Source organism: Bos javanicus, chromosome 1, assembly GCF_032452875.1.
Source record: "Bos javanicus breed banteng chromosome 1, ARS-OSU_banteng_1.0, whole genome shotgun sequence".
Classification (NCBI taxonomy): Eukaryota; Metazoa; Chordata; class Mammalia; order Artiodactyla; family Bovidae; genus Bos; species Bos javanicus.
The window spans coordinates 72489849-72509890 of record NC_083868.1 but is presented as its reverse complement, the minus strand read 5'-3'; the positions used below and the strand labels follow the sequence as shown (position 1 = coordinate 72509890).

Here is a 20042-nt window from a genome sequence, read left to right as displayed (position 1 = left end):
GAAAATAAAGAGTAAATAAGAGAGACTTAAAAGTTGAAAAAGAAAGATACAGTTACTTTTCAAAAATCATATTCCAAATAAGTCAGTCAACTTAGGTTTACCTAAAAAGGCATTTTGGCTACAACCATAAAATGAAAGTTCTTTTTTTTCTGGTTTCATATCCTCTTTGAGAATGTCTAAAACTCCTCTAGGGAAAATGTTTCTGAGAACAATCACATATCAAGCAATTGGGACAGGTGGCCTTGCCTAGGGTACAACAATGATAACGAGTTCACTCCTTGAATTAAGGAGAATGACTCTAGATTAAGTGGCCAGCTGATACGCTCAGCAATGCTAGCAGTTACTATCAAAGACAGAAAGAAGATACACTGGTGATTTTTTTTTCCGATTTTTTTTTCCCCCAAATAGCAAAATCTAGCAGCTAATTTAGTGGGTGCTGGCACTCACAAGTTCAACATAACAGACACTTCCAATCATTCAAAATGCATGATGCTTTCAAGCTGGCTTCCTAGTATTATAATAAAATCTAAAAGGCAGAAAAAATAACTCAACAGATAAAAGAGAAAGAAAATAGAATAGAGTAGAGTAGAATAAAACAGGAAAGAAGTCATTCCTTAGGTTAAGGTATAAAATCATCAATTTTTCTTTAAAAAAAATTTTAAAACTTATGAAATCATAAAATCCCATTTCATTCTTGTTCCTTCCATCAGAAGCGAAATACCTGATTTCCAGTATTAATACAAAAGTACTAGTTTCCTGAATTCCTCTTTGCTGGAGTAACAAACAATTAGGTTTAAAATATTTCAAGAGACTCATAAAGTTAGAAAATGAACTTATTTTCAGGGGAAGGGATAGTTAGGGGGTTTTGGATGGACATGTACACACTGCTATATTTAAATATATTTAAAATATATCTAAAATGGTTAACCAACAAGGACCTAATATATAGCACATGGTTAATGCTATATGTTACGTGGCAGTCTGTACGGGAGGGAGGTTTGAGAAAGAATGAATACGTTTATACATATGGCTAAGTCCCTTCACTGTTCACCTGAAACTATTAAAACATTGTTAATCAGCTACACCCCAATACAAAATAAAAATTTCAAAAGAAAATAAATAAAATATTCCATTAGGTGTGTCTATTATTCTAAACAGTGATGTACGTCATTTCATCTTTGAACACCCATCACCTTGAACTGACTGATGTGTGATAAATGACTATATATGTTGATATCAACAAAGTATGGAGAAAGATGCTTTCATTGATATCTTTTAAAAACAAAACTGAAATAGGCCTTCTTAAAAGACTATGTGATGTTTATTGACTCTCTACCACAAATGGTTTTTTTTCCCCTACAGGAGACTAATTCTGGCCACAGAATCTTAATATCACTGAATAATAATAAAGATCCAAAAGAAGATATATGGAAACAGAACTATCACTACTACAAACTACTTTCTTTAGACGGCAACTATACTACTCCGCTTTTGGACCAAAGGCACACACACCACAGTGACATGTCACGCTGATGTAACAGGTAATGCTGCACCAGGAAACTGTCCTCAACGGTTTTTTATAGTGAATGAGTGAAATAATCATTGTATCCTGCTTTTAAAGCCTTTAATTGAATGACATATAAATGTTTTTCATACATTCAGGCTGAAATGCAGCAGAAAGGCACTTCCAAGATTCAAACTGATATTTTAAAACTTGCACGCACGCACCTTCCACACCAGTACTACAGTGCCAGTGATGGTAGTAAATTGTCAAATTGGTAGTAAATTTCTCAACTGTATCCCACTCCACTGCTATTGCAGCAGAAAAGAGAAAAAATTTCTCTCCCTCTGTCGGAGCAAACGTATAAAGAAAAAGATATCTTTCAACACGGTGAAGTGTTGGAGGACGAATGAGTTGGAGAGATGCAAAGGCTGGCAGTCCTATCCTCTAGGGGATGGATACTGGATCAGGAAGAGAACTGGAGCAAAGCAGCATGTGCCCCGTGTTTCTGTGAGTATTGCACATATGAGGTTAATAGACGCCTATAACCAACCAGGTGCCCCCAATCCTGTACTTATGTTCTGAATTTTGTCCACGTCTACCACCTCAAGTTTCAATACTACTTCGGCTTTTCAAATTCTCCCATTCCCACTTGTTTTAGATTTGTGCAAATGTAATAAATAGAATAATACCTTAAATAAAATCTTCCTAAAGCCCACACTCCTCTCTAGATACCAACTTCTCTCTCTCTTTCCTTCACAATACAACTTCTTAAAAAATTCTCCCTATTCTCCATTTGCCCATATCATATTCATCTATCCATGGTAATTTAGCTTTTACCTCTTCGACCCTCAACTCCAACAGAAGTAACAAATAACCTTCTTGTTGCTAAATCTAAGAGGCAATTCTCAGTCCTAGGCTTACTCACCCTTCCTTCCAGTCCTTGAACTGACAACCACCCACATCTTTCTCAGACACTCTCTCCTTGTCTTTTGCTACCATGGTCTCCTGGTCTTCCACCTCTCTCCCATCAATGTTCTCATGGAGCCCTCTTACCTAGCCATTTCTTAAAAGTAGGTCATTCTGAGGAATCTGTCCCAAGTCAAATTCTCTTTTATTCCACACTTGTGGACCTTAATTTTCAAAATTAAAAGTATTAGGCATGGTGCTTGGTCACTTATCTTTTTTTAAATAGGTTGATGTTTTTGAAATATCTATTAACTCTCCTCGGTTCAATTCATATACTTCTGTGACTGCAATTAGCAATTATATATTATTGACTTTTTTAATGTTTCTCTCTCTTGAATTCTAGATATACCCAGTTAGATGTCCTATTCCCAAACTCAATACATTTAAGCTTCTCATGTCCCTCCACTCTCGAATTGAGTACATATTCCTCAACTCTATTTATCTCCACCCCTACTGCCATGACCCTAACTCCAGATACCATAAACTGGCACCTCCAACCAGGCCAAACACTATAGGCACTAGAGTTTAGATGCTTCTCAGGGACATGCAAAATTACTTGAGACCTGGAAGGGTAAAAACTGCAAAACTGAAATTAATAAATGTCAAAATATACAATTATTGACACTAGTCAACTACAATCCAATGCATTTTTTTAATATTATACTTAATGTAAGATGAGGGTAAAATCTAATGTTTGCTAAGATGTCAGTAGTACCTAGAGGATTTCCCTGGTGGCTCAGATGATAAAGAATCTGCTCACAATGCAAGGGAGCCGGGTTTGATCCCTGTGTCAGAAAGATCCCCTCAAGAAGGGAATGGCAAGCCCCTCCAGTATTCCTGCCTGGAGAATTTCATGGACTTTCAAGTAGTAGTTGAGGAGCCTGGGGCCTGGTGGGCTACAGTCCATAGGTCGCAGAGTCGGACACAACTGAGCAACTAATACACAACACCAAGGGCCTAGGAAGGTCCTGTCTTCTTCCCAGATCTGGGTTGGATATACTACTTATACGTTGCAGTAACATATGTGGTGGAGACCGCTATCCATCTCCCATATCCATTCTCTCTTCCTTTCTTATCAACAAAATCCCCAAATTCTAGTAGGTTAACATAGTTACATGCATTAACACTATTTCCCAGCTTTCCTTGAAGCTAATGGGACAATGGAACATATGCAGAAGTGGCATATACAATCCCTGGGAACTATGCTGAAAGAGAGGGAACAAATCTTTCTTTTCCCCTCCACCCTATTGGCTACAATTTGGATATGATGGCTAAAGCCTGATAAACCACTCTGAACCATTAGGCAGAATCCAAAGATATAATAAGCCTGGGTCCCTACAGATTAAGTGACCACAATACTAGACCTTTCGGAGAAGGCAATGGCACCCCACTCCAGTACTCTTGCCTGGAAAATACCACAGAGGGAGGAGCCTGGAAGGCTGAGGGTCAGACACGGCTGAGCGACTTCACTTTCACTTTTCACTTTCATGCATTGGAGAAGGAAATGGCAACCCACTCCAGTGTTCTTGCCTGGAGAATCCCAGGGACGGGGAGCCTGGAGGGCTGCCATCTATGGAGTCGCACAGAGTCGGACACGACTGAAGTGACTTAGCAGCAGCAGCAGCATATTAGACCTTTGATTTTACATAAAAGCAATAAAATTCTATCCTGTTTAAAGCTCCTGCTGTTTGTGGTTTTCTATCACATGCAAACAAAATCTAATCTCAATTTATATACCCAGATCGGGCACTTAGCACAGAGATTTAATAGTGTGGTAATTTGTTATTTTCTTCCAGTAGATTCAGCTCTATAGAGGCAAGGAAGAGCAATTCTATAATTCATGACATATACCTTACACACCACCTTTCCCCCACAACAGCCCAACACACACACACACACACACACACACACACGCATGCATGCACCATATTTATTTTTGGTCAACGAATGCAATTATCATTTTGCTCTTACTTTTTCCCCATTTCTCTAAACTCTATTTTTCATCCTTAATCCCTTTCCTTGAAAAGTAATCTGAACCACTTTGGGAAAGAAAACCAACTGAAAATTGACAGAAATCCAGGAAACTCACCAGTCAACAAAAAAAGAATGTCTGGGAACATATTTAACATGAAATTCTGATTGTTGCTATTGTTTAGTTGCTCAGTCGTGTCCGAATCTTTTGCAACCCCATGGACTGGAGCCCATCAGGCTCTTCTGTCTATGGGATTTCCCAGGCAAGAATACAGGAGTGGGTTGCCATTTCCTTCTCCAGTGGATCTTCCCAACCCAGGGATCGAACCTGTGTCTCCTGCATTGGCAGGTGGACTTTTTACCACTGAGCCATCAAGGAAGCCTGAAGTTCTGATCAGATAATCAAAAATAATTTGGACATAACAAAATTTCTATATAATGTTCTTATATATAATTCATGCATGTCTATGTGTGTATAAAATGAAAAAGTTACCTAGAGTTCTTTAATCTTAAAATTCTAAACTTTATTATTATTCAGGGACTTCCCTGGTGGTCCAGTGGCTGGGATTCCATGCTCCCAATGCAGGGGGCCAGATCCGATCCCTGGTTAGGGAACTAGATCCCATATGCCTGCCACAACTAAAACCCAGGGCAGGCAAATAAATAAATAAATACGTTAAAAATAAAATTTTATTATTTAAAATAGCAAAACGCAAATATCTTTGAAAATAAAAAAGAGTTATAACTAAAATAAAATACCAATTAGGATAGTAACTCAATAATCCAAATGTAAGAAACAAAAAAATAAATCCAGCTATGTATACTGTAAAACAAACACTTTGTTTTAAAACTCTTCTTCTCAGTACCCTTATATAACTATCTACAACATATTCTTTAACTTTAATCTCATTTTTGGTTACACACTGGACTCACATAAATCTGCTATAAAAACACCAAACTTCTACACTAAATAAATGAAATGTCAAATTTCCCAATTTGCTTAATCTCTTTAAAAATACAGGTACTAGAACAAAGACTACAAAACAAACAACTCAAACTACATCAAACTAAAAAGTTTCTGCACAGCAAAGCATCATCAAAATGGAAATGCAACCTACCAAATGGCAGAAGATATTTACAAATCATATACTTCATAAGAGGTTGATATATAAAATATATAAAGAACTCAAGACAATGCAACAGCTAAAAAAAAAAAAATCCAATTAAAAAATGAGGAGAGGACCTAAATAGACATTTTCCCATGGAAAACACACAGATGGCAAACAAGGGAGCAAACGTCACTAATCATGAAGGACTTCTAAATTAAAACCACAATGAGATATCCCCTCACATCTGTTAGAATGGCTGTCATCAAAGACAAGATTGTCAAGGATGTGGAGAAAAGGGAACCCTTGTGTACTGATGAGGAAAATGAAATTGGTGCAGCCACCATTAAGAACAGTAAGGAGGTTCCTCAAAAAAATAAAAATAGAACTACAATATGATCCAGCAATTCCACTCATGGGCATTTATCTGAAGGAAATGAAGACACTAACTCGAAAAGGTATCTGCGTACCCACATTCACTGAAGCATTACTTAGCCAAGATATGAAAGTAACCTAAGTGTCCATCAATAGACGAATTCAAAAATGTGATATTAATATACAATGCAGTATTATTAACCCATAAAAAATGGGGAAGGCTGCCTTTTGCAACATGGATGGATGCTGAGGGCGTTACACTAAGTTAAATAAGTCAGACAGAGAAAGACAACTACTGTGTGATGGGAATGAACTGATAAGTGGAATTAAAAAAAAAAAAGAACTCATAGAAAGAACAGATTGGAGGTTGCTAGCGGTGGGTTTTGGGGGTGGGCAAAATGGGAGATGAGGGTCAAAAGGTACAAAACTTCCAGCTGTAAAATAAACAACTCCTGGGGATGTCAAAGACAACATGGTATTTATAGTTAATAATAGTGTTTTATATATGTGAAAGTTGCTAAGAGAGTAGATCTTAAAAGTTCTCATCAGAAAAAAAAATGTATAACTATGTAAGGTAGATGTTAACTAGATTTATATGGTGATGATCATTGTGCAGTATATACATACTAACATATTAAATTATTTTACTGTATACCTGAAATGAAAATGTCAAATATATACACTTAAAAAAAAATACAGATATTGGCATATAACACAGAAACAAGAAGTACAGCACATTACCTGTGCACCAAGATCCTTCATATAGGGCCCAAGTTCACTAAACAGATCATATCCTTGATGGAAGAAAGCCAAATGGGCATACATAAAGGATAACATCTAAAGGAGGAAAAAATGATCACCATTTTTGAATCAATTCTTAAATAAACATTCTGAAACTTAAATTCTGATCGTATGTATTGTTAAAAAATTATTTCACCAGAGCACAAAATATCAAACTATTTAAAATTAAGCTGAAACATTTTTCTTAAAAGGTTGCAATAATTCAAAAAATCAAGTTTTCAATAGCATCACCATCTTTTCAGGTACATTATAAAATGTCTATGTATCTTTCAACAAAACTCATTGGCAAATCTTAAATTACAAATAAAACATCAAAAGATTAGAAGGTGATATAAGCTCTCAAAACAATCACAAACACTTTACAACCTGCAGATCATTAAACATGAAATAGGGGAATGCTCATTTTTTTCTCAAAAATACCAAAATAAAATGAGGCAACAGGCTTTGCCAATATGGAGATTTTGTTATATTCATTCCAAAAATCCAAAACTGTCATTAATGGGTTAAATTTTTTTCTGTTTTCCTATATTTTAACTATTCATGAGAGAAAAAAAAAACTCATTTTTATTAGTTAAGTTTTCACATTAGAAGGAATTAAATAACTCAATCACAGGACTGAAAGAATCCTCTGAATAGCCATGTTATTTTTAGCAAAGAGAGACATCTGCTTAGTTCTCTGAAATCTAAAATAGGTCATAAGGTCCTTAATACTCAAGAATCCTTGAAAAAAAATTATTTTGAAAGAGAAAAACCAATAAAATAAAAAACAATGACAAAAGGACAAAGCTCACTAAAAGACGATTCTGGAATTAGATGTCAGTTGTACAACTTCGTGAATATGATTTTTTAAAATTATGCTTAATTTATATATATATATATATATAATTATATATAAAGAAGGATAGTTACAAGTACATAAAAATGTACAATATGCCTGCACATCAAAATGCATAATAAGTGTATTAAAAGATAAACAATAAACTAGGAAAAAGCATATGACAAAGGGTTAATAGTCTTAGTAGGTAAGAGATGTTACAAATTAATCTAAAAAACATGAAGATCCCAACAGGAAAAGAGACAAAGGATATAAACAGAAAACATAAATGACCAAGAAAAAAGGGGGGGAGAGGAAGGGGGACAATCATACTCATTTATATCAAAGAAATCCAAAATTAAACAATAAGATGAAATTTTCTATCTATCAAATTATGGGTAGAGTGGGAAAAATCAACACCCAGTGTTGTTAAAAGATGCAGAAATGTTCACTCTCACACACTATTAGTGAAAATTTTGTGTAACCCTTATAACTTGAGGGTACTTTTTAAAAAGTCTCAATAAATGCTTAAATTCTCTAAGTAATATCTTACCTTAATCTATCTGAAGGAAATAATCATATTATTCATTAGGATGATCACTATATAATGCTACATTTCATGTCAAAAACAGGGAAATTACTCAAAAGTCCTTTAAAGGGTAAAGTTAATCTATGATAATATTCAAGGTCAGAATATTAAAAAGCAGAGACATTACTTTGCCAACAAAGGTCTGTCATGTCAAAGCTATGGTTTTTCCAGTAGTCATGTATGGATGTGAGAGTTGGACTGTGAAGAAAGCTGAGCACCAAAGAATTGATGCTTTTGAACTGTGGTGTTGGAGAAGACTTTTGAGAGTCCCTTGGACTGCAAGGAGATCCACCCAGTTCATCCTAAAGGAAATCAGTCCTTCATTGAAATCAGTGTTCACTGGGAGGACTGATGTTGAAGCTGAAACTCCAACACGCTGACCACCTGATGCAAAGAACTGAGTGACTATAAAAGACCCTGATGCTGGGAAAGATTGAAGGTTGGAGGAGAAGGGGACGACAGAGATGAGATGACTGGATGGCATCACTGACTCAATGGACATGAGTTTGGGTAAACGCCGGGAGTTGGTGATGGACAGGGAGGCCTGGCATGCTGCAGTCCATGGGGTCGCAAAAAAACACGACTGAGCGACTGAACTGAACAAGGTCAAAACTGTAACCCACAAAATATATCCAACCCCACTACCTGTTTTTGGATGGCCAACGGGCTAACAATGGTTTTTGCATTTTTAAACGGTTAACGAAAATGAAAAAAAAGACACAATATATTAATGACGTAGAAATTATGTAAAATTCTAACTTCCATGTTGATACTGGAACAGTCATGCCATTCATTTACATACTGTCTATGACTTCTTTCTCATTACAATAGCACAGCTGAGCAACCGCAACACAGATCATCAGATCAGATCAGATCAGTCACTCAGTTGTGTCCGGCTCTTTGCAACCCCATGAATCGCAGCACGCCAGGCCTCCCTGTCCATCACCAACTCCCGGAGTCACTCAGACTCATGTCCATCGAGTCAGTGATGCCATCCAGCCATCTCATCCTCTGTCATCCCCTTCTCCTCCTGCCCCCAATCCCTCCCAGCATCAGAGTCTTTTCCAATGAGTCAATTCTTCGCATGAGGTGGCCAAAGTACTAGAGTTTCAGCTTTAGCATCATTCCTTCCAAAGAAATCCCAGGGCTGATCTCCTTCAGAATGGACTAGGTGGATCTCCCTGCAGTCCAAGGGACTCTCAAGAGTCTTCTCCAACACCACAGTTCAAAAGCATCAATTCTTCGGCGCTCAGCCTTCTTCACAGTCCAACTCTCACATCCATACATGACCACAGGAAAAACCATAACCTTGACTAGACGAAACTTTTTGGCAACGTAATGTCTCTGCTTTTGAATATGCTATCTAGGTTGGTCATAACTTTCCTTCCAAGGAGTAGGCGTCTTTTATGGCTGCAGTCACCATCTGTAGTGATTTTGGAGCCCAGAAAAATAAAGTCGGACACTGTTTCCACTGTTTCCCCATCTATTTCCCATGAAGTGGTGGGACAGGATGCCATGACCTTCGTTTTCTGAATGTTGAGCTTTAAGCCAACTTTTTCACTCTCCACTTTCACTTTCATCAAGAGGCTTATGGACCCCCAAATCTAGTATGTTTACTACCAGGCCCTTCAAAAAAATGTTTGCTCAGTTCAGTTCAGTTCAGTCACCCAGTCGTGTCCGACTCTTTGCGACCCCGTGAATTGCAGCATGCCAGGCCTCCCTGTCCATCACCAACTCCCGGAGTTTACTCAAACTCACGTCCATCGAGTCGGTGATGCCATCCAGCCATCTCATCCTCTGTCGTCCCCTTCTCCTCCTGCCCTCAATCCCTCCCAGCATCAGTCTTTTCCAATGAGTCAACTCTTCGCATGAGGTGGCCAAAGTACTGGAGTTTCAGCTTTAGCATCATTCCTTCCAAAGAACACCCAGGACAGATCTCCTTCAGAATGGACTGGTTGGATCTCCTTGCAGTCCAAGGGACTCTCAAGAGTCTTCTCCAACACCACAGTTCAAAAGCATCAATTCTTCGGCACTCAGCTTTCTTCACAGTCCAACTCTCACATCCATACATGAACCACTGGAAAAATCATAGCCTTGACTAGACGGACCTCTACTATATTCACAAGGAAGAATTCTATCTAGCCAGAAAAGTCATCATTAAATAAAAAAATATTTAATAACACATGATGATTTTGGAGTGTATTAGTACAAAAAAAAATTACAGAAGAGTATGTTCAGATTCCTATTTTGTTTTGCTTTAAAAAAATTAAACAGCATTTTAAAAGGTAGATATAAATGTTCATGTACACACACAAATAGGCACACACATACACATAAAAAAGACAAAAATTACATCAGCCACAACAGTGGTTCTCTCTTGGTAGTAGCATTTGTAGCACTTTTATTCTTTCTTCATACATATTATTTTCTAATTTTCTACAAATAATACACACTGCTCTCAGTCTCCAAAAGGAAGTTGATGTAAACAGGAAGTATAATGTACTCATCTGATAAGAAATAACATAAATATTAACAGAATTTAGGAAAAAGCTAGCTGGGGACAAGGATCAAGAACAATTTCAGTAAACCTTTAGAAGGAAAAAAATTTTCAGTGAACAAAATCAGAGAAGAAATTATTTCTAGGGTCTCAAAATACAAAAGACTATAATGTCCATACCACTACCACCCTCTGCCCACCTCCTTGTTAGCTTTAAGACAAAAAAAAAAAAAAGGCAAATAAGAAAATCACTGTTCTCACGCCTTCAAATTTCAACTTGTTTGTTTTCTACCTGCATTCCAAAAAGCTGATACATCAACAACCCTAAGGGGAAAATTCTATAAAATGATGCTATTTATGTATGCTCTCAATCTCAAATATATAAATGTCTGCTTTAAGGAACTTATAATATATTAATGGATGAGACATATATAAATAACTGTAACATAAAAAAACAAACGAAAAAAGTGGTTTAGTGACATGTAAGGAGTATACAAACATCATTAAGAAGATCAATTATAAACTTGGAATAAATAAGTCAATAAACAAACAAACATATATACACATACATATGATGCTATTTTAAACACTTAAATATATACATTTAACTTCATATTAAAATATATAGAACATCATTTCAATAAATATCTTACTGATTTCAGGATTTCTGATCTCCTTTTTGATTGAAGGACATTAATCTGAAGGGAAAACGAACTTGGTTAATCACTTATACACTATTTAAAAAACTAATCCAGAATGCAATGTTGTAAAATTTGCTTATTCTAATGGTTTACTACTTTTCCAGAAATGTAAATAAAAACAAAGTTTGACTTTTTCAGCTTTAGACCTGCTTTTTGCAAAAACATTTTTTAGACAAACATACCAATGAAACTCTCATCATTTTTCAACTCAAAGAAAAACTGGCCATGTTGTACTGTACTGATAAAACTATCACCTTGATAACTTTAAAATTTCTTAGAATTTCATCTTTTCTCCACTCTCCTCACCTAATTGCTCTTTCAACATACATCCTTAATATAAATTCTCACCACTTTCATCACTACTACCAACTGCTATTATCTTTTCCTGACTGTTCAGTCAGTTTAGTTCAGTTCGGTCGCTCAGTCGTGTCCGACTCTTTGCAACCCCATGAATCACAGCACGCCAGGCCTCCCTGTCCATCACCAACTCCCAGAGTTCACTCAGACTCACATCCATCGAGTCAGTGATGCCATCCAGCCATCTCATCCTCTGTCGTCCCCTTCTCCTCCTGCCCTCAATCCCTCCCAACATCAGAGTCTTTTCCAATGAGTCAACTCTTCGCATGAGGTGGCCAAAGTAATGGAGTTTCAGCACTTTCATTCCTTCCAAAGAAATCCCAGGGCTGATCTCCTTCAGAATGGACTGGGTGGATCTCCTTGCAGTCCAAGGGACTCTCAAGAGTCTTCTCCAACACCACAGTTCAAAAGCATCAATTCTTCAGCATTCAGCTTTCTTCACAGTCCAACTCTCACATCCATACATGACCACTGGAAAAACCATAGCCTTTCGACTAGACGGACCTTTATTGGCAAAGTAATGTCTCTGCTTTTCAATATGCTATCTAGGTTGGTCATAACTTTCCTTCCAAGGAGTAAGCGTCTTTTAATTTCATGGCTGCAGGCACCATCTGCAGTGATTTTGGAGCCCAAAAAAACAAAGTCTGCCACTGTTTCCACTGTTTCCCCATGTATTACCCATGAAGTGATGGGACTGGATGCCATGATCTTAGTTTTCTGAATGTTGAGCTTTAAGCCAATTTTTTCACTTTCCACTTTCACTTTCATCAAGAAGCTTTTTAGTTCCTCTTCACTTTCTGCCATAAGGGTGGTGTCATCTGCATATCTGAGGTTATTGATATTTCTCCCGGCAATCTTGATTCCAGCTTGTGCTACTTCCATCCCAGCGTTTCTCATGATGTACTCTGCATATAATGTACATTATATACTCTGCATATAATGTACATCTGCATGATGTACTCCTGACTGTTACTATAGTCTAAACTAGTTTGTTTCCACTCTTGACTCTTTACACTTCATTCTGCACACAGCAACCAGAGTACTTTTTTGAACAATAAATAAGATCATGTATGTTTATCTTAAAGTCTTCCAACTCCCAACCTGCTGCTGTTGCTACTGCTAAGTCGCTTCAGTCGTGTCCGACTCTGTGCGACCCCGTAGACAGCAGCCCACTAGGCTCCCCTGTCCCTGGGACTCTCCAGGCAAGAACACTGGAGTGGGTTGCCATTTCCCAACCTACATCTCCCTATTGTAGCCTACAAGGCCCTTTGTAAAGAGGCTCCTGCTACCGCTCCAACCTAATTTTCTACTACAGTACATTCCCCTTTTCTGTACTCCAACCACAGCCCATGACTATTCCCACCTCAAGGCCTTCATACTATTTGTTTTGTCCTCATGTCATGATTTTCTGCCCAAACAGGCATAAGGCTCTTATCCATAAGGTCCAAACTTAAATGCTATCTCCTCACAAAGGTTCAAATTAGGCCTTCAAGCACTCTTTAGTGTATCAACCCTATTTATTTTCCTTTTAGTACTCTTAACTACCTTACATTTTATTTACTTATGTCATTTCCCCAGCTAAAACATAAGCTCCATGAGATCAAGGTCTTGCCTTATTCCCAGATGTATTCTCCAAGTTGTATATATTAAGCACTCAATAAATATTTGTTAAACAAATTAATGGACCATAAATAAATATTTTAATTAGACCAAACTATTGAAAGATCAGTAATTACAAAATTTGCCTTCTACGGTATATCTCCCAACTTTAGAAATTCACAACAAGCATTTTATTTTTGTCCGTTATTATATATCAACTTAGTGAAATTAAATGTTTACAAAAAAGAATCATTCATTCTTTGCTAAAACTTTCCAAAGATTACAGAATATGTATCCTTTTAATATGTCCTTCCCAGTGAATATTTTACCTGTTATAATTTTAAAGCACTGAGCAGAAAACAAAAACAGGCCCCCAAAAATCTAATAACATTGCTTACCTAAGCACTAGTTTATTCTGCATGTCTGTTTCAAGGTCTATTCAGTTTTGAGAACTAAAACAGTAACTTCCATATGCTCTAAGTAAAAGCTTAGAAAAATGTTAAAAATACCTCTGTTTGACAATGAAAAACAGCATACACTTGAAAAAACAAAAGTATATTAAAATATTAAGAGAAGTTAAAGCATGACAAACTGTAAATTTGAATATTTATTACTTAGTATTCTCTAAAACAGAGAGTTTGGCCTTATAATGAAATAATACAACAGTTCTCATTAGAAAAATTCAAACAAATAACTTACAAGAGAGGTGAAGTCCTAACTTAAAACTACTAGAGGGACACCAAAGGAAATGGATAGTTTACAATGTGTAAATTTGACAATAATCAATATTTTAGCTAACTGTCCCTCCCCAAATAAAATTTTAAATTAAGTCATCCACTCTTTCAAAAAACATTACCTATCTATTTTCTAACCACTGGACTAGACAGAAGGGATATAATCTAGGTGTAAGAAAGACATATTAATAAATAATCACAATAAATGAGAGAAGTGCTCTAACAGCAATGTGTATGACAATAATACGGCAGCACAGAGGAAACAGAGACAAGATGACTCATTTGCTGGGAGAAGTTTGAGTAGTTCTGACCACAGAACACAGAATGGATTGCTAAAGAGCAGGTTAAAAGTAATGCAGGAAAGATCAATTTTTATGAGAACATCTTAATACTCCAGAAAAGAAACAATAAGAATTCGGGCTGCAGCAGATTGAGAAAGAACAGATTTAAGAGGTACACAGAACTTTTCAAGGCAATTTCGATTATTACTTGTAGTAGCTAAGAATGAGGAGAATATCTAGTATGATTCTCCAAGTCTGGCTTCTATGATTAAGAGGGTAACACCACTCAGTTTGGTAACAAATAAGAAGCCATTTGAGAAGACAGATTTCAGTTTTGGATGCAAAAGGGACAAAGTACTTCAGGAGAAAAGTAGATTTCATCATCTATATATGGAAATAATTCAAGCAAAGGACATGATGAAACTATAAGGAAAATCATAAAGTCAGAAAACAGGAAAACCAAAGATGGAACCCTAAAAGTCAGATTGCAAAGGTGCACAAAGGAGAGAAACCCAAGGTGGAAACTGAAAAGAAACAGAAGTTATGATGACGGCCTGAAAGTGGCTTAAGATCAAGATGAAAGTAGGTCTCAAGAAAGAGAGTGTAGTCTACTATTTCAATAGAACACAATAGTCAAGTCGGTTAAAAAGTAAAATATTTCTAACGAATGAGACCTTAACACAAGCCATTTCAGAAGAATGGGGTAGACAGAATCTCAGTGCTCATATTACAGCAGGAAGTGGTATAAGTGTGAGATAGATAAGAGGAAATAGGAAATACAGACTACTCCATTCTGCTGCTGCTGCTAAGTTCTAGAAGTCTTTAATTAATAGACTGTACTTTTTAAAATTTATCCTCCCACTTACTGAGTAGGAATTTAATAGAAAAAAATCATAAGGTCACTTTCTACTATTTTTGCAAAGTTAACTGGGTAGTTTTTAATCACTAATTTGCAATATGGTTACTTCAGGATTTTTTAACGAAATACTCTGTGACCATTGTTAAGTCAACAATCTAAAGGGACTTCTCTGTCTTAGATCACCTGGCATCTTATGAAATATCGATCTCTACTTTTCAAAAGCAGCACCTAATGCAAATATGAGAACATTATTTCTAGAAATATTTTTCATTTGGCAATATGGTGAGCCCTTTGTATCTCTAGAATCCACTCTAAAGAAATAATCAGAAGTGTTGCAAGAGATTTATATACAAAGATATTATCATTAAGTATTTACTGAAAACTGTATTTTAAGTATTGCCAGCAAAAACTGGCAATTATACATCTAATAACTGGATATTAATTAAATTGACACAGTATATCCATAGAATAAAATATAGCAATTAATAATCCTTTTAATGATATTTAGAAAAGGAAAAGAGATAATGTTAATTGAACAGGGGAAGAAATCAGAACTTAAGGTATACACACATGTATAGGGCATATGCAGATAAACACCCAGACACATGAAAATTTTTCACAAAAGAACATGGCTTAATTTTAAACTAAAAGAAATAGCATAATTTATTCCCTTCAATGCAATCACTCAAAAATAACGACATGTTTGGTGGTGGTGGTTTAGTCGCTAAGTCATGTCAGACTCCTGCAACCCCCTGGACTGTAGCCTTCCAGGCTCCTCTGTCCATGGGATTTTTCAGGCAAGAATACTGGAGTGGATTGCCATTTCCTTCTCCAGGAGATCTTCCTGACCCAGGAATCAAACCCAGGTCTCCTGCATTGCTGGCAGATTCTTTACCAACTGAGCTATGAGGGAAGCCCAACAACATGTTTAGTAAGCAATTTTTGAAAACATATAATAAACAAACCTGAAGTACATAATCGAGGGCTATGTGTCGAAAACATTTTCTTGTTGCTGTGAGAATGTTTGTGGCTTCTTCAACTTCATGCTGTTTGTTTCTTTGCACTTGAGCATTTTTTACTAACGCATTTTCTTTTTCTTCACTGACTTTTTCAAACTGCTTCTTGGCATCTTTGAATTTTCTGAGATCTCTAAAAAAATTAAAATAGTGAAATTTTTATAAAACTTTCTGGATCAAACACTTCAGCAAAATAACATTGAAAAATTTATTCTTATGTTGCCATATTTATTTATTTATTTGCAATGATACTCAATAGTTCTTCCAACTAATACATATATTAGTCTATGAGCACATAATATTCCCTAATATAGTCAACTAGCATTTCCTGACTTAAATTTATACAATTCAAATTAAAAAATGAATTATCTAGGTTGCTTCCAACCTAGATGTCCATCAGCAGATGAATGGATAAGAAAGCTTTGGTACATATACACAATGGAGTATTACTCAGCCATTAAAAAGAATACATATGAATCAGTTCTAATAAGGTGGATGAAACTGGAACCTATTATACAGAGTGAAGTAAGCCAGAAGGAAAAACATAAATACAGTATACTAACGCATATATATGGAATTTAGAAAGATGGTAACAATAACCTGGTGTACGAGACAGCAAAAGAGACACTGATGTATAGAACAGTCTTATGGACTCTGTGGGAGAGGGAGAGGGTGGGAAGATTTGGGAGAATGGCATTGAAACATGTAAAATATCATGTAAGAAACGAGTTGCCAGTCCAGGTTCGATGCACGATACTGGATGCTTGGGGCTAGTGCACTGGGACGACCCAGAGGGATGGTATGGGGAGGGAGGAGGGAGGAGGGTTCAGGATGGGGAACACATGTATACCTGTGGTGGATTCATTTTGATATTTGGCAAAACTAATACAATTATGTAAAGTTTAAAAATAAAATAAAATTAGAAAAAAAATGAATTATCAAATTAATATTACAGAAACATAAAAGGCAAAGTTAATTTGTTTTTTCTAAAGACAAATTTTGGGACATGCACTAATATCTAACCAAATGATTTTTAAACAGTAGCATACACCACAGGGAACTTGTTTAAAAATGCAAGTTCCAAGGGTCCTCTCCCAGAAATTATAGTTCTTTGTGTTTTGGGGATAAGCTCTAGAAATCTAAGGGATTTTCTTAAGACAAGTCCTTGATTTACTGTTATGGGTGGTCCTATTGTTGTTTTAGTCACTGAGTCCTGTCCAACTCCTCTGAGGCCCCATGGACTGTAGCCTGTTATGTTCTTCTGTCCATGGGATTCTCCAGGCAAGAATACTGGAGTGGGCTGCCTTCTCCAGGGGATCTTTCCAACCCAGGGATCAAACCAGAGTCTCCTCCATTGGCAGGCAAATTCTTTACCACCTGAGCCACTGGGGAATAGTATACGTTACAAAGGTATGCTGCTGCTGCTGCTAAGTCGCTTCAGTCGTGTCCGACTCTGTGAGACCCCATAGACGGTAGCCCACCAGGCTCCTCTGTCCCTGGGATTCTCCAGGCAAGAACACTGGAGTGGGTTGCCATTTCCTTCTCCAATGCATGAAAGTGAAAAGTGAAGTCGCTCAGTCGTGCCTGACTCTTAGTGACCCCATGGACTGCAGCCTACCAGGCTCCTCTGTCCATGGGATTCTCCAGGCAAGAGTACTGGAGTGGGTTGCCATTGCCTTCTCCTACAAAGGTATAGACCACATTTAAAGAAACAACATTTATTTCTTACTGAAGAAAATTAGTAGGCCAAAAGGAAGGAATAAATTTAACAAATACACACATATAATACTGTCTAAAAGAAGTGTGTGTACTGTGTGCTCAGTTCAGTTCAGTTCAGTCACTCAGTCGTGTCCGACTCTTTGTGACCCCATGAATCACAGCACACCAGGCATCCCTGTCCATCACCATCTCCCGGAGTTCACTCAAACCCACGTCCATCGAGTCAGTGATACCATTCAGCCATCTCATCCTCCGTCGTCCCCTTTTCCTCCCGCCCCCAATCGCTCCCAGCATCGGAGTCTTTTCCAATGAGTCAACTCTTTGCATGAGGTGGCCAAAGTACTGGAGTTTCAGCTTTAGCATCATTCCTTCCAAAGAACACCCAGGGCTGATCTCCTTTTGAATGGACTGGTTGGATCTCCTTGCAGTCCAAGGGACTCTCAAGAGTCTTCTCCAACACCACAGTTCAAAAGCATCAATTCTACAGCGCTCAGTTTTCTTCACAGTCCAACTCTCACATCCATACATGACCACTGGAAAAACGATAGCCTTGACTAGGCGGACCTTTGTTGGCAAAGTAATGTCTCTGCTTTTCAATATGCTATCTAGGTTAGTCATAACTTTTCTTCCAAGGAGCAAGCATCTTTTAATTTCATGGCTGCAGTCACCATCTGCAGTGATTTTGGAGCCCCCAAAAATAAAGTCTGCCACTGTTTCCACTGTTTCCCCATCTATTTCCCATGCAGTGATGGGACTGGATGCCATGATCTTCATTTTCTGAATGTTGAGCTTTAAACCAACTTTTTCACTCTTCTCTTTCACTCTCATCAAGAGGCTTTTTAGTTCCCCTTCACCTTCTGCTCAGTCGTGCCCAACTTTTTGTGATCCCCTGGACTGTAGCCCACCAGGTTCCTATGTTCATGGGATTTTCCAGGTAATAATACTGGAGTGGGTTACTATTTCCTACTCCAGGGGACCTTCCCAACCCAGGGATCAAACCCAGGTCTCCTACATTGCAGGCAGATTCTTTACAATCTGAGGCACCAGGGAAGCTCAGACTATTGAAATGGATACTATAACCCTTTGCTGCTAAGTCGCTTCAGTCGTGTCCGACTCTGTGCGACCCCATGGACAGCAGCCCACCAAGCTCCTCTGTCCACAGGATTCTTTAGGCAAGAATACTGGAGTGGGTTGCCATTGCCTTCTCTATAACCCTTTACTAGTACATAATTCTTTTAGAGGGCTTCCCTGGTAGCTCAACTGATAAAGAACCTGCCTGCCAATGCAGGAAACACAAGAGATAAGGGTTCGATCCCTGAGTCAGGAAGATCCCCTGGAGAATCAAAAGGCAACTCACTCTAGCATTCTTGCCTGGAAAATTCCATGGACAGAGAAGCCTGGTGGGCTACAGTCCATAAGGTCACAAAGAGTCACACATGACTGAGCACGCATGAGCCACCTGGGAAGCCCTCTAAAACAATTATGTACCAGTAAAGGGTAACAGTCTGAAAATTTGAAACCTCCATTCATTAATGACCTTAGGTAAATACATAACATCCCTTTACTTTTACTTCTTCTACCAGGGAATTAGGCAAAATAATTTGAAGACAAATAACTTTAAAATAACAAAAACAATAATAAAATATGCCTAGCAAAGACTTTAAACTCTTTATAGGAAGTGATAAATTTTCATGTATATATACAAGGACATTCTGAATATTTTATGAAATAATTTATAAACAATCTGCAAGAGATCACCTCCAGTACAACAAATTCTAATCTACTAAGACAGAAGTGCATTATGAGCTCTGCCACTATTTATAGCTTGTAATACCTGAATTAGTTATGACCAACCTAGACAGCATATTAAAATGCAAAGACATTACTGTGGCAACAGAGGTCCATCAAGTCAAGGCTATGGTTTTTCCAGTGGTCATGTATGGATGTGAGAGTTGGACTATAAAGAAAGCTGAGCACCAAAGACTTGATGCTTTTGAACTGTGGTGTTGGAGAAGACTCTTTAGAGTCCTTTGGACTGCAAGGAGATCCAATCAGTCCATCCTAACGGAGATCAGTCCTAGGTATTCATTGGAAGGACTGATGTTGAAGCTGAAACTCCAATACTTTGGCCACCTGATGCGAAGAGCTGACTC

At 37.4% G+C, this 20042-nt stretch overlaps 1 protein-coding gene across 5 annotated transcripts in view; it reads right to left on the bottom strand.

The window, feature by feature from the left end:
* The window catches only part of ACAP2 (ArfGAP with coiled-coil, ankyrin repeat and PH domains 2), a 175313-nt gene that overhangs the window by 50246 nt on the left and 105025 nt on the right, over nucleotides 1–20042 (bottom strand). For all 5 annotated transcript variants that reach the window (XM_061412309.1, XM_061412294.1, XM_061412325.1 and 2 more), the window contains 3 exons: nucleotides 16120–16303; nucleotides 11277–11321; nucleotides 6664–6759 (listed from right to left, as the gene is read on the bottom strand). In XM_061412309.1, coding sequence (XP_061268293.1) covers nucleotides 6664–6759; nucleotides 11277–11321; nucleotides 16120–16303 — 325 coding nt within the window. The remainder of the gene's footprint in view (nucleotides 1–6663; nucleotides 6760–11276; nucleotides 11322–16119; nucleotides 16304–20042) is intronic.